The sequence below is a fragment of the Sinocyclocheilus anshuiensis genome, unplaced genomic scaffold, assembly GCF_001515605.1.
Source record: "Sinocyclocheilus anshuiensis isolate Anshui unplaced genomic scaffold, SAMN03320099.WGS_v1.1 scaffold5672, whole genome shotgun sequence".
Classification (NCBI taxonomy): Eukaryota; Metazoa; Chordata; class Actinopteri; order Cypriniformes; family Cyprinidae; genus Sinocyclocheilus; species Sinocyclocheilus anshuiensis.
Genome location: NW_015554949.1, coordinates 19,171 through 34,128, shown reverse-complemented (window position 1 = coordinate 34,128; position 14,958 = coordinate 19,171). Strand labels below are relative to the sequence as shown.

The 14,958-nt window shown below is 42.5% G+C and overlaps 1 protein-coding gene across 2 annotated transcripts in view; it reads right to left on the bottom strand.

Annotated features, from left to right (window-relative positions):
* Positions 1-3,346: 3,346 nt before the first annotated feature.
* LOC107671563 (histone acetyltransferase KAT6B-like) overlaps positions 3,347-14,958 on the bottom strand; it is a 14,080-nt gene continuing 2,468 nt past the window's right edge. Inside the window, exons 2-13 of one of the 2 annotated variants that reach the window (XM_016464480.1) lie at positions 14,466-14,598; positions 13,615-13,949; positions 12,049-12,170; positions 11,450-11,550; positions 11,147-11,288; positions 10,580-10,741; positions 10,239-10,332; positions 9,123-9,354; positions 8,718-8,874; positions 7,145-7,399; positions 6,190-6,466; positions 3,347-6,095 (exon numbers count right to left, since the gene is read on the bottom strand). In XM_016464480.1, the coding sequence (XP_016319966.1) occupies positions 3,490-6,095; positions 6,190-6,466; positions 7,145-7,399; positions 8,718-8,874; positions 9,123-9,354; positions 10,239-10,332; positions 10,580-10,741; positions 11,147-11,288; positions 11,450-11,550; positions 12,049-12,170; positions 13,615-13,949; positions 14,466-14,598 (4,616 nt within the window). In that variant the 3' untranslated portion in view covers positions 3,347-3,489. The remainder of the gene's footprint in view (positions 6,096-6,189; positions 6,467-7,144; positions 7,400-8,717; positions 8,875-9,122; positions 9,355-10,238; positions 10,333-10,579; positions 10,742-11,146; positions 11,289-11,449; positions 11,551-12,048; positions 12,171-13,614; positions 13,950-14,465; positions 14,599-14,958) is intronic. The other variant, XM_016464481.1, reaches the window with a different exon arrangement.

Below are 14,958 nucleotides of genomic sequence, written 5' to 3'. Positions count from 1 at the left end.
TACACAGTATATATAGGTTAAACGTTTGGATACATTACTATTTTATGTTTTTATAAGAAGTCATTAAGCCCGGATTTATTTGATCAAAATTTTAATATATTTTAAAATCTATTTTATTTCTGTGATGCAAAGCTGAATTTCCATCAGCCATTACTCCAGTCTTCAGTGTCACATGATCCTTCAGAAATCATTCTAATATGCTGATTTATTATCAATGCTGGAAACAGTATTTTGGACCAAATACATGGAGCTGCATTTGTGTCTATAGCCAGAGGTCGCAAATGCGCCACTCCCCTCATCAGCTCCTGCGCTGCATTTTGCTAAGGTCACAACTCATAGATCAATAGCCTAAAAATATCATTTGAAATGTGCAAGCTATTCTGGGCCAAGCAAACATGCCGTGTCTGCTCGGTACAAATGGACCACCCCAGGCTGTTAATATTGGAGGCGAGTACCACACCATTAGGAGGACAAATGTAATCTTTTTTTCATGTTTACAAACACAATCACTGATACACTAAGTGGTATATTTTGGAAATCCAATCTTTTGGATGTTTGAAGAGAGAGGAGCAATTGTTCAGACCACAGGAAATACAGGCCCTGTAAATCTTGATATTTCCACAGGCCCTAACTATAGAAAGCCAAAGCTTCAACATACTAGCTTATAAAATGCATTTGCAAAATTTACTGAAAATTGACATCTGTTTTGACAGAGCATTTCAACTGTCATATCAGTGTAATCATGCATACTTGCAATGACAACGTTTTAAGACACTGACATCAGAAGCCTTGTGAAAATAATTAGTCAAGTGTTTGCTTTCAGGCTGAACTAATAGAGCCTGCAGATCAAAAAACAGCGTTGACAGCTTTTACAGGTCCCCTATTAGCTGCATTAAAACTATAACATGTAATTAGAAGACAAATGTTGCATGGTCTCTTTTTTCCTTCCTCTCTAAGGCATAATAGTACATGTTCAGCAATAGGAATTAAAAGGAAGATGGCATTCAAAGAACAATTACACTAGTGCAGATTCATTTAGAAAGTGACTGTACATGAGCATTTCAACTGCAGGAATGGCCAGGAGAATATAGATAGATCTGGTCCATGTCTAAATTAGAAAAAAGATATTAAAGCTACTAGCAACACTATTACGTCAAATAGATTATGTAAAACATTTAAGTCGGGATAAAAGTGAGGTTCAAGAATTTGGTTCGATGTTAGACAGCTCTAGATTGCCATCAGCTTCAGAAACATGGAACGAAACGTTTTCAGCACAGCAGAGGGGAAATGGAATAACGTTGCTAATACTACCTAGGCTTGAACATTGATTACTATGGAGTGGAGGCAAAAGACTTCGCTACTTTAAACCTCTCGGGAGTTTCTCTCCCCTGAGCTCAATTTATTGACCATGCACTCAGCAAAGCAGAAAGCAAGTAAAGAGAGAGACAGGGCATGTTAAATCTCTTTAGATAAGAGGGAAGTAACAGGTATTCAAGGACTCAATCAAGTGAGCCCTGTAGAATTCGAATGAGAGGCCCAAAAAGCAGAACTGATGGAGGCAAATGTTCCTGATGCAGCTTCTCCCAGGAGAGAACGATGCTCTCTTGTTGGATTATTAGCGCTGACCTATGAAATCGGCACTAATATCAGTGACTGAGATACATTCTTGTGTGCGCGGATACTGTGACCCGATGGAAAATGGGAGGTGACCTGGAATTCAATTGGATTATCCTAAAAATCATTTAATCTCTGTACTTTAGTTTAGGTCATTTGGCTTGAAGTCAGTTAGTTCAAGATTTAAGGAATGGTTACAGTTTATTGAAAAAGCATAAGGAAATATGCAGCAATTTCTTTCAGACACACAGCCAGCTACTCTGTTTCTGGGGTGTATTTAATGATTTGTAATGTTTGTACAGTAGGATAAAACGGTCGAGGTATTTCCTTTGGCCCTAGAACACTGTCAAGCACAAATATTTAATATTTGTAGTCAAGGACTATACTGGTTCATTTTTATTGCAAAGACATTTGTGCTGTTGCATTAGATACATGTTAGTGATTTCCAGCTAAATTTATCCATCCTCCACAGTCAAAAGCATCTGTTTCTCTATTCAGTAGTCCTTGCACTCTACAAGATTGTTTCCAACCGTAACAATGCGTTTGAAAATCTGTTGGCTGTAATAGATCCTTTCAAGAAAGTAAGTATGAGTCACGATGAGCATGAGATGAAAACAGAGTCCATACACACTTTTAAGTCTGTCAGTGGCTCATCATAATTTATTTTCTGCTAAAATGTACAGCATTTAAGTGACCGACTAAAAAGGTAACTCATAAATACAGGACTGTTGCTCTGTTAATTAGTACAGTCAGGATATCCTTCTTACGTCAAACTGCCATTCTGTACAGGTACAAAGGCTACAAAATAAGCTATACAAACAGACACCGATACAATTTACCTTTTTACATGCCATCTGTTTTGTCTATCAACAAGGCTACTGCTCTACATTTCAGTAAAATATAAATCAGATGTTTTATAAAGATAAAAAAAATCTACAGATGGAATGAAAATGTAAGTTTAAAGGCATTTCATAAAAGACCAACTATGGAGTAAATTGACACTCATAATAATAATTTTGCGACTCTGCCCCATTTGAAATGTTTTAGTTTACCCTTCCCCTTTGATTTAGATTTCTACATGTACAAATACTGACATTGACTGTTCTTTGCTATTGTGACAGAAATTGCTTTAAATTGTATAAAAACAGAAAGCTGCCTCAGGTAAAGAAACTTGTTATCAAGTAACAAATTATACACAATTAGCAATAGAACCTTCCAAGCCGAGCATGACGATGTTTTCAAATCTTTACAGTATTAGAATCAACAAAAATAGAGTTTAATTTTTCCTTCCATACGAGGGAAACCTAACCAAGGCCATACATTTAATATAAAATTGCTTGCTATTAAGCACAACACTGTACAGTACTACTTTGATGCACTGTCACTAACAAAGACGTTATAGCATGCTAATTATAACCTTACATTTAAAAAAATATAAAAGTAGATTTACAATAATTTAAATAATAGGAAGGCATGAGTACAGACTTACATATATAACCTTGCGATTGCTAAAGGTACATTGAAAAGGCTCTTTTGTCCAAAAACATACATTGCAGGCACATTTAAAGGTTCCATAATGCAGGTTCCAACTTAAAGAAAATGTAACCTCCATTCAACTGCAATGCAGTTCGGGGGAGATTTACGCTTACACAAATGTTACATTTTAAATCTTATACTGTAAGGCTTCCCATAAACAGGGGAAAAAAGCTAAAATTTAGCCAATAAACAAAACTTTTTTGCATTCTTACCAAGTGCTGGTTCTTTCAGAAAGATCCATAAAAGCGAACATTAACTATGAAAATAAGAACAAACTAAATACCTCAAGTCAACTAGCTGACTTTGCAACATCATGACCCTTCACTTTCAGGTCGCTGATTATCTTCTCATATAAGGCCCGTTTAAGGGTTGTTTGGACATGCCAGTATTCACATAACCATGATGACCTGCTGGGCTGTACATCATATTGCCATGGGGAGGAGCCTGCATGGGCTGCTGTGGGTAAGGCTGAGTACCCATCATGCCCATCTGCATAGAGTACTGTGGAGATTGATTCATATAGGTAGGATTGCCATGGTAGCCTCCGTTCATCATAGGCTGCGTCACTCTGTAAGTGTTCATCGCCATATTGACGTTCACGTTCATCGAGTTGACATTGTAAGCCGGGGCGGGCATGAGGTTTACCCCCATGTTCATCCGCGACGGCATAGCCAGCGTCCTCCCAGGAGCCTGCATGGCTACAGTCTGAGGACCCCTACCATACATCTGCTGCTGGTGGTGGGGCGGCAGAGGGGCTGATTTGGAGCGGATTGACACAGGGTGGTGGTGGTGGTGATTCTTGGGGGCCATTTGCGTTTGCAGTCTCTGAGATTGGGCCAGGTTCATGTTGGGTGTAGCCATGTTGCGCTGCAGCATCATGGGCGGTGGTGTCATGTTGGGCGGAGGAGTCACAGTAGCCTGTGACTGAGGACCTCCACCAGGTTGCGACAGTGACACCAGCGTGGGATTGTGAGGACCGAGCTGCGTGGACAACGAGCCGTTGTTGTTTGCATAGGATGAGATGGAGTGTGAGGCAGAATGGCTGAAGGGCAAGGAGTGGTCCATGATGGTATTGGTGAGCTGTTGTAGTTTATGCAGGCTGAACGTAGCTGAGTGTTGACCATAGTGTCCACCTCCATACTCTCCCTGGCCCATTCGGTCATACAGGCCCAGGTTGCTGGAGGGATTGTTTGATTCTGGGATGTCAGGCAGCTGCATGGGTGGAGGGAAGTTGGTCGGCATGGAGCAGTGCGACAGAGGCTGCTGGTACTGGTGTTGTGGGTGTTGGTGATGTTGATGGTGCTGGTGATGGCTGTGGTGGTGACTGTGGCTATGATGCCCATGGCCGTGCGGATGGCTGGGCTGCCTCTCCGGCACACAGCCTTGCGGAGACTTCACACTGCATCCCTGAGGGGAGCTCATGCTGGTTTGCTGGAGCATGCTGCAAGCGCCAGTATTGCTCACCACAGGACCGGCCATCTGCTGGGACACAGCACAGCTGCTCTGACTGTGGCTGCCACCAGAGGAGAGGTTGCCATAGGAACAGCTGCTCTGGGAGGAGGCGCCCGCTCCTGCTCCCGTGCCACAAATGCTGTTACCCAGCGTTGAGTCGTAACTACTGGGATTCTCGTAATTCTCGGTGGTGCTCTCAATGCTACCTAGGTCACTGAAGCCACTGTCCACCACCTGCTGAGAGTGGTCTGACACTGAGGGCACATCCATTATTGGACTAGTCTCCATGTTGTTATGAAGCGAGTGCACCGAGACAGTACCCTGATCAGGACTGATCTGCGTGTAACCACTTTCTAAAATGGACACTGCTGGACTGTTGACTGACCGTACAGATTGGCTCGGATGAGAATGGATAGAAGACAGAGGGCTGCTGTGATCTGACTGCTGGCAGTCGTCCACGGGAGTCATCTGAGGGCTCTGCTCAACATGAACATACCGCTGTAGGCTGTGGCAGGCCTCCTGAGTCTCCACACAATCCTGAAAGTGTCTCTCCTGCTCAGACTCTTGAGTCAGAGACTGCACTGCTTGGGCCGTCTCCATGTCAAGCTCAGGGCAAATGTTATGGTCCTCTTTTATTGCCGGGGTCAACGGGCCCATATGCTTTTCTTCAGGCCTCTGACTGTTATCCTCTTCCTCGGTTTCTGAGTCTGGAGGATGATCCGAGTCCACAGTGTCACCCTGTTGCACACCCAAGCTCACGAGAGTGCTTTCAGATGCAAGCTCCTCTAAGCAATGAGGAGGTGGGTCCACAGGGTTCGGCTGCACTTCAGGATTTTTATTGTTGTTACTAGGAGTTGGAACTGGCTCTGGGTCTTCCGTAAGGTCTCTTTCTGGTAGTGGCACCGGGTCATCTATTCTCTGCTCATGACTGTCATCTTCATCATCCGCATCATGATCGTCCACATGAGATGGTTCTGGCTCTTCGTCTTCATCCTCTTCTTCATCTCGTTCACCTGAGCCCATACCAACCCTGCTTTCTGTTTCACCCTCTGGCTTCAGGTCTTCGATTTCCTCTGTATTTTGAGATGACTCTTGAGCATCATCTATTGGACCTGATTTTGTCTCATTGGTCTCATCCCCACAGGGTGAATTTTCCACCATGTCAGATTTGTCTGTCGACTCATTCTCATTTACTTTGTGAGACTCGGATGGCTCGGGACTGTGGGGCTCTGAATCGCAGGGGTCCAGCTCTGGGTCCTCTGGTCTGGGCTCTCTAATAGACTCGCATGGCCCTGAGAAGGAGGCAGGGCTGGCATCCTGCTCCTCTTCTTGCTCCTGCTCCACTGTGACCATTGGCGTCTCAGGAGGTGTGTAGAGGTTGAGCTTAAAGCCCATTTTGCGTTCCTTTAGTCTCCATTTAGGAGGGCCTCGTTTGACACCTTTGGGCCAGCCTTTCTTCCGTTTTAGAGGTCGAGGATTGTCCTTTTTCACTGCTTCAGAAACACCAAAAAAGATGTCCCATGTTAACTTATCTTTCAAATATGCAACAAAACAGTATGTTGTAAATATTAACATGTATAGCTTTACCTTCCACATTCCCTCCTTCTTTAGATTGATTTGAGTGATTGTCATCTTCATATCTCCTTGGTCTACCAGGCCGACGCATGGCTAATCTCTGGCTCTTCTCCTCTTCCTCATCCTCACTGCCACCCCTCCTGCTGAGCTGTGGCAGAGGGCTTTCCACATCAGAGTTTTCGAATGGCTCATCTAACACCTCTGTTCTCTCTGAGATGGTCTCAGTCGTGACACTGCTGTTGATTCGTGTTCTCCTCCTCCCTCTCTTCCGTCGCAGAGTTGGTGCCCGCTAAGAAAAAAAATCAAACAAACAAACAAAAAAATTTTGCATATTGTATGCTTGAGAACAACTTGTGCTTGAGAATGGAATAAATACAGAGAGATGTCAAAGACTTTTAGACTTAACAACTGTCATATCAAGAGTTAGCCACTTTTTTGTCAAATTGTCCCTGGTGCCGTTTAATCCAAAAAGCAGAGGTTTGGAGGAGACAGATACGGTCAAGGGTGATGCTAAACATAGGGAAATGTGGCTGCATTGTAAATGGGTTGCTCCATGATCTAAATGCAAAAGTCCATCATTTAGACCACAGTGCCTCCACCACAGGCCATTCATTTGGAAAGCTTAGCCTGCCCAAAACCCCAAATGAGAGTGTGCAGAATCAAACTGACCGCAAGTTCCTCACAACATATTCTCCCCCAGGCATTCTGGGATAGCAGTACCCCAGTGCAAATAATCTGCAGTATTACTTGGTGATACAGAACCAAGATTTCCCACACAAATCATGAAAGCAATATTACTTAATTATGGACTTAAGGACTGATGGAAATTTCTGGCAAATGGATAGTTTTGGATCTTTTTCCATCCAACTAAATACACCTCCCAAATGATGAAGGAAATTCAACGTGAACAATGTTGATACAAAGAGAACTAGAAGAAATGCACACTACCATTGATTCTGATCTTTACCTTTCGCTTGAGCTCCTGCCCAGATTGGGATTTGAATGCACTGTCTTCACCATCGTCGTCTTCATCATCATCATCATCATCACTGCTGCTTTCTTCACTCACTTCGAAATCTTTCCCAGCACTGTTGGCAAACAGTGGGTCTGAGTATCTTCTGCTGAAGTTCTTGCACTTGGTTAGTGGAGGACTTGTGCTAGTGTAACCCATCCCCATTGTCAAATTCCTGGTTGACGCACTACAGCCTGCACGACGGTCTGCCTGTTATGCCACAAAAACACAAACATGAGCTTGTCTGAGTCACTCAAATACATAACATCTCAGTTATCCATTTTGCTTCCGCAGCGCCCCTGCAGTGCAGAGATTGTCTCTTGATTAGCCGTTGATCTCAGCAACATTTATTTTTAAGCGGCTGTGGAAGATTACATTTCATGGGACATTCAGAGGCATTAATAATACAGGGCTTTGATTTAGGTCACTCAAGAAGCTGGGTTACTGTTGAAAGTGCTTTCAGCTATCTCTGTGAACTCACCCTGAACTCCTGAAAGACAAACGATGGGATAAATTTAGCTCACTTTTCATGCAAGCATCATCTTGTAGCTAATAATGCAGAGCCAAGTAAGGAATGAGTGACCTGCACTCATTGTGATCGCCATGATCTGCCTATTGAATAGGTTTGAATTTAAAAACATAAGCTTTGATTTTAGACACAGCTACCAGAACAGCCTTTGATCATCTTACCAATAATGGTCGAGTTCAGCATTATGCAAAAAGAGTCAGGTTGTGTCAGAGGCCAAAAGAAAACAATAAAGGGGCATTTTCCAAAATCGTCTGTTTCCAATGCAATATCTGCAAACGTTAATAATGCAGACAAAACAGTAATTTGATGCGAGACAGCTGTAATTGTAAAGTGGACTTCAAGTCACCCTGTGGAATGAACTGATCAAGCCTCTGTATATGCCAAGAAAACCACCTAGATGTTTGTTGTATATTTATATAAAGGTTGTTGCAGAGGATTCACTGTCTATGGATAAAGCAACAGTATTAATGCAGTGCCTACTTCTGGGGGCTTTTTTGACTTTTGAAACAATATAGGTATAACTATGGTTGTCTGTGATTACCACAACAACGTAACGTGATTAGTTACACCAAGAGCACTGATAGTGAGTAGAAAGTCTTTCAAGACATGTATTCGAAAAAAAAGTAATCTGAGCAAGTAGTACATCTGCTGCCATAGATCTTTTCTTTGTTTGTGGACAAAGTCAACAGAAAGAAGAATGAGAGAAGCCTGATTTTCTGCCAAATCAAACCTGAAAGCTCTGAATATAAATCATTATTAAAAGCTTATCATAGTGACTGCAGGGTAAAGCAAAAATGTGGTTTTAAACATTTCACTTATCGATTCATTTGTACTGGCTCAATCCATTTCTAATGGGAAATTTAACAAGAAATCCTTGATAGTTTAGCTTTAAGTATTAGAGCACTCTGTACTTGGAGAGAAAAACAAATAAAAACTGGGTTCACTAAAATCAGCTGTGTTCAGTCCCTGATCAAACCATGAATAGACCTTTAAGCCTACCTGTGCTATAGCCCTCTTCAACTCCCCTGGTGGGCTTCTGCAGACTGAACCTGGTGTCCAGCTCAGGCAGTCAGGGTCAACCTCATGAAGACGTGGCTTCATTCTCAGTCTATCCATGTGCTCCTCAATTAGCTGATGTCTTCGGATGATTACAAACCTAGACAAACATATAATATTTAAAAAATAACATAATATTTTAAAAACAGATTTTATGCACCAAGTATGAGAAACTGTAATTCAGTATTGATGCACATGCAAATATAGCCATAATTGTGGCTTTATTTAAATATATTTAAATCTAATAATATTTGTTTAAATCTAATAATGTCTTCAGAGATGATGCAGTACACTGAAAGCATGAGAGTGAATTGTCAGATTGACAGATACCACCACAGTCAAACCCACCTGCCATTCTGGAAATCAATCATGTTGAGCTGCTGAAGTGTGGTAGCGATGTCATGTGGACACATGCCCGTGGCTCGGCTCATTCCCCTGATGCTGACACTCTTATCTGGGTGGTTGTGCAGGTACTCCAGTATGACACTTTTCCAATAAGCCAAGTAGGACAGACGACCCAGATCAGATAGAGGCTTCTCTGGGGAGCCAGCCCGACCCTCTAGCCTGGAAAGTAAGTAACCTGGAAAGACAGAAAAAGAGACAAAGAGAGGAGATGAGGAAAGATTGTTTATGAGTATTGTTGTCAGATCGGTTTCGAGTGTCACTCAGACAAAACATAAAACAACTCAATCACAATTTATGAAGACATGGAGTGATGCTTATATGCAGCTTCTTAAGGTCGTGGGGCACATTTCACAAGCTTGGATTGAATGATATTTTACATATGAACACATGCAAGTTTCTCATCAAAGCCAAAGTGTTATTTGTAAGGAATTTAACGATTATAGTTTTGATTCTAATGGCTAAAGACTTGTCTCACTTCTTGTGATGTCAGTTACATTAAAAAAAGCAGTATTACAGTACAATATTTTACTAATGGATAAAAATAGAGAAGACAATAACAAACCAGTCCAGTCCAAGTGACAGATACACACACACACACAACTATAAATAATATATGTAATTTAAATTTTACACCGACTCGTAAGAGTTATTAATTTACATTATCAAAAAAAAAAATAAAAAGTCCTTTTTTTATTGGTTAAAATTCGAGCTGATCCTGTGCTAAGCAAAGTCAGATTTAGATTAATTTTTATATTCTAAGTATTTTAGACTTTTGCATTAACACAAAGTATGCAAATGCTCCTCTGATTCTACACAGAAAGCACATCAAAACATTCACAAGCAAACAAATTATATCATGCACTACATTCAACTGTATATAAAGATATGCAAACCCAGTACTCAGTACAACGAAACAGGCATTCTTTCCATCATGACTGTCTAGTCTGAAACAGATCCTCTTTTTGCTTTCATGCAAAGCACAGAAGCATCCTTTCATGATGTAAACAATCTTATGCTCACATTTCTTAAGACTTCCAAACCAGTTAATGAATAACTTACTGAAATCAATGAGGAACCCCCCAAATCCTTGCCTTTGGTACTGAGGCATGATCATTATGCAGGAGACATTGTACTTCTGCTGGCAAAGTTTTTCCTGTGGGAGAGAAAGATAGAGTGTGTCAGCACACTGCCAACGCATGCAATTCACTGCACCTGCCATTGTCCTGAACTGAACCAAACAACCACACAAAACCCTTCAAACATATTGCAGCAAAAACGGACACCGTACAAGAAATTCTTCAGCAGCCCACTAGATAACCCGCTGTTACTCTTACTGTACACTTCACTGTCATAGGATTACATATATAATTCATATTGTATCTATTTAAGTGTTGTAATACCTTTGAGAAGTATCCAACAAGATGACAACCCTTCTCATCATTCTGTGTTAGAACGTAGAAGAGAAAAGGCTCCACATCGTAATACAATGTCTTGTGGTCCAGAAAAAGTTTTGCAAGCAAACAAAGGTTTTGGCAGAATATTTTGCTGATATTTCCATCAACCTGAGCAAAGAAGACAAAATAGAAAACAATTAAAGCCAGGTAGGCCATACAAGGGCAGCTCCTGCTAGTGGAGCACATGTGAAGTTCACAACTCATCAACAGAGAGCAATGAAAGGTCTTAAACACTTTTGGAGGATTGCTAGGTTTCTAAAGCATTTCCTGTTCACTAGACAAACAAGATACAGAGTCCTTGAAGAATTGTCTTAATCTGACATGATTAATTCATGCAAGTCCAGTTCTCATTCATGATGCTCAGATGTGTCTTTCAACAAGCTTAGCACTTCATAGCCTTTAATCTCTGGATATAACCCCCTCTTGTTTCAATTGCAAATGCAGACGGTAAATTAGGATGCGGATGAAGTTGTGCATGTGCCCCTTGTGCAAGATTTAAGAGCATGCACTGACCTCAAACACAGAGATGTTTTCCTTCCTGTAGATCTCATTTGCTGGCGGGTGAAACCATCCACATTTATTTGAATGCCTCTGCAGAATGTCCTGGCTTTTCAAGTACTTTAAGCAGAACTCGCAGAGATAAAGCTTCGGTAATCTGAGAAGGTGAGCAGCAATTAATTATAACCAAAAATGTAGCATAAGTTACAAGAGCAGGGAGAAACTCTAAATCACATACTAGTTTACAATTGCTTAAGACTGTCTCTGGCAAACATTTTGAAAACTGCCGTAAAAAAATTTCTGTTAATTTAGACTTACCTTGAGTATTCTGGAGGGTATGGTGAGGAATACCAAGTTTGTATTTCATATTGCCCAAACTCAATCAAAGGAGGGGATTGTCCTTGATCGCCACCAGTTTTCTGTTTTTGAAATAAATCACAAGTTAGAAACAGAAACACTTAAAAAGAATTCGATTTTTCTATTACAGCCACAAGGCTATGGTGTTTGCCAGGGGTTGTGTCCAGATGCTCTAATTAAACCCACTTAAACCAGGCTAAGCTGGTTTGCTGGTCTAATGTGACTTAAGCTGGAATCCCAGTAAGAAAAAATACCCAAAACCTCTCTAAAACCAGCCAAAAGACCAGACTTGGAGACCAGTTAATAGGGCAGCACAATATAGGGAGAATAATAGTAATAAAAATAAATAAAAATAGTAAACAAAATGAAATACCACTATTGCAAATTTCCACTGTAAAATATTTAAGAAAAAGATCATTTTATTTTACAGTACAACTGTAAAATTACAGTAGCAATATTTAGGTCTTATTTTCTTCAACTATCAAGCTTTTATTTAGGCGAAAAACTGCAGTGAGCTCTTCAACCTCTTCTGTTGACAACGGGTGGTTTACTCCCCACACCTTTGCTGTGATCTCCTTGACGTGTCTGAACAATTTCAGATCCTCTTCAGCCACATGGTCATGGAGTAAAGTCATCCTTCCTTCCTGCGGTTCTCTTCTTGAGCATCTCTTGGCATTAAAGGCTGTGAGAGGTCATAGAAAAGCCCTTTAAAAGTCGATATTTGCAGAATATAGTACAAAAGAACTGAGAAGATGCTGACACAACAAAACCCAAAGCTAATATAAACAAGCACTAACCTTAGACTTGATAACATGGCATTCAAAATCACAACTGCTAGCATGCAAATCACTACTGTCATGGAAAGGAAGGCTGATAGGAAAGGCTCATATCAACATTGCTGGCCAACACACTAACCTCAAACCTCTAACCACACATCACAGTTTGTTTCTAGGCAACAGTGACCTCTAAACAAATACTCCATTTGTGCAGAGGTTGAGAGGGAACCAAACCAGGAGCAAGGGTCATTTGAAATGCAAACACTTTACATTAAAGTGCTTGTTACTAAAGGGAAAAAGCATGAATAACTTGGGTTTGAGAGGCAGGTGTGAGCAGCATGAGGACGTGAGCAGAGAGCAGAAATCTAAGGCTTTAGTGGCTTCAGAATTAATAATAAAAAAAGATTGAAGAAAAAGGTTAAAAACAAAAATGCAGAGATGCAGTATTAGTTGAAAAACAAAAATCCATGTTATTTTGCTTTTAAAAAAATGAGGAAGATGAGTAAAACGGTTGAAGATGAAAAAGCCAGTTGGCTGTTTGGAGGTTTAGGCCCCTGTGCTTACCATGGTTTGGGTCTGGTTTTACTCTTCCATCTGCCAATCTGCCCTTCCCTGGTGTGATGTTCTCCCTCTGCGGGGAGGCCTTAAACCTAAACCTGCCTAGCACCTTGTGCTTTCTCAAGAAGGGTGTTCGTTTGAAATGGAGCGCCGACTTAAACGGCCGGCCTCGCTTGGGCGCCCATCCTGAGGCTGAACTGGACAGGGATGCTAATTTACTACCGAAACCCTTGACAGACTTCTTTCCTTGAAGCTGCAGGGATGTTTTGGGTGAGGTGGAAACGTCCTGGCTGCGGCGCGCTCGCTTGGGCGGTGCATAGCTGGGGAGTCCCTTTTGCCGGGACTGTCCCTGAGTGGTAAAGATGTGAGACAGTCCATCAAAGAGTCCCTTCAGCTGGTTGTTGCCTGGGATACTACTGAGGGATGGGCCGCTAGACTGGGAGGAGGAGCTGTGGGGTGAGTGGGCAGAGGAGGGTGAGGAAGACTGGGCGGAGTGCCGACTTAAACGGCCGGCCCCGCTTGGGCACCCATCCTGATGCTGAACCGGACAGAGATGCTAATTTACTACCAAAACCCTTGACAGACTTCTTTCCTTGAAGCTGCAGGGACATTTTTGGTGAGGTGGAAATGTCCTGGCTGCGGCGCGCTCGCTTGGGCGGTGCGTAGCTGGGGAGTCCCTTTTGCCGGGACTGTCCCTGAGTGGTAAAGATGTGAGACAGTCCATCAAAGAGTCCCTTCAGCTGGTTGTTGCCTGGGATAGGAGAACGCTAGACGGGGCGTTTAACCTCACACCTGGCATCGTCACGCTGGCATGGCATTTCCGATAGCCTCGTTTCCTCTGCCTGTGCTGATTCGAGGAGCCCGACGTCTCACTGCGCAACCGGCGACCCAAGGGTGATGGCGTGAAAAATTTGGAAAGCCCGTCAATGAGACCTTTGGTTTTCTTGTTGATTGGGGGCAACGTAGTGAGGGTGGGTGTGGATGTGAGGGGGTCTGTGAGACTCCTGCCGTCTGTGGTGGGTATAAAGGTGCTTGATGAGGGTGGGGTACAGAAAGTGCTTATGGAACCCCTACCATGCCGTGCTTTTTCAGACAGCTCAACGGATCCCGGACCACCACTGTCAGACCTGTGAAAGCAGATGATGGTTGCATTTAAAACACGAGCCACAAATGAATGAGAATCTCTGTGCACATCTAGACTATGACTAAGCCTAAGCCTTGGTTCAAGAGCCTGATTTCACAGTTTCAACAACACGTTTCACCGTGTCTATCAGTGCTCATCAAGCCTTTAGGAAAGATGTAATCCCTCAAGTACTGCACAGTTAAAAGCTTGCTGACCCAGACTCACCCAGTCCGACTGACAGCATTCCAACTGAGCTTTACTACACAGCCATATGATAAAAATAAAACTTGCAAAGATTGCCCCAGGCCAAAAGTACATTGTAGAAGCCATGCTAATGTTATACCTTTTGGATGAGAGGGTGTGAAAACCTACATATACTCTCAAGGCAAGATTGTGAAGGACAAAAATCAGAGTAGGCCATCAAAAAGACCATTTACAGTTTAGGCAACATACTGATGTGAGACCTGTAACCTTAAGCCTGAAGCATAACGAACAAGATAGATGAAATGAGTTATCGTACACTGTTGGATGTGCTAGATTTTTTCTTGGCCTTCCTGGCTTTGCATATCGCCTTTTGATCTGGGCCGCTGTCTTGTGTAGCAACCGTTTTCCCTCCTGCTCCTTTGGCCTGCATACTTGGCAGATCCACATTCCTGGGGGAGGTCCAGGGAAAAAAGAGAGAGAGAGAGAGAGAGAGAGAGAGAGAGAGAGAGAGAGAGAGAGAGAGAGAGAGAGAGAGAGAGAGAGAGAGAGAGAGAGAGAGAGAGAGAGAGAGAGAGAGAGAGAGAGAGAGAGAGAGAGAGAGAGAGAGAGAGAGAGAGAGAGAGAGAGAGAGAGAGAGAGAGAGAGAGAGAGAGAGAGAGAGAGAGAGAGAGAGAGAGAGAGAGAGAGGGGGGGAGGGAGACACAAAAAGAGAGAAGCATTTCAAGGATGGTTCATCATGTCTGTAGCCGTGACACTTTTCAGATATGTCTTTGTAGTGCTGAGCAGAGCTGACCCGCTGTGCCTTTCCC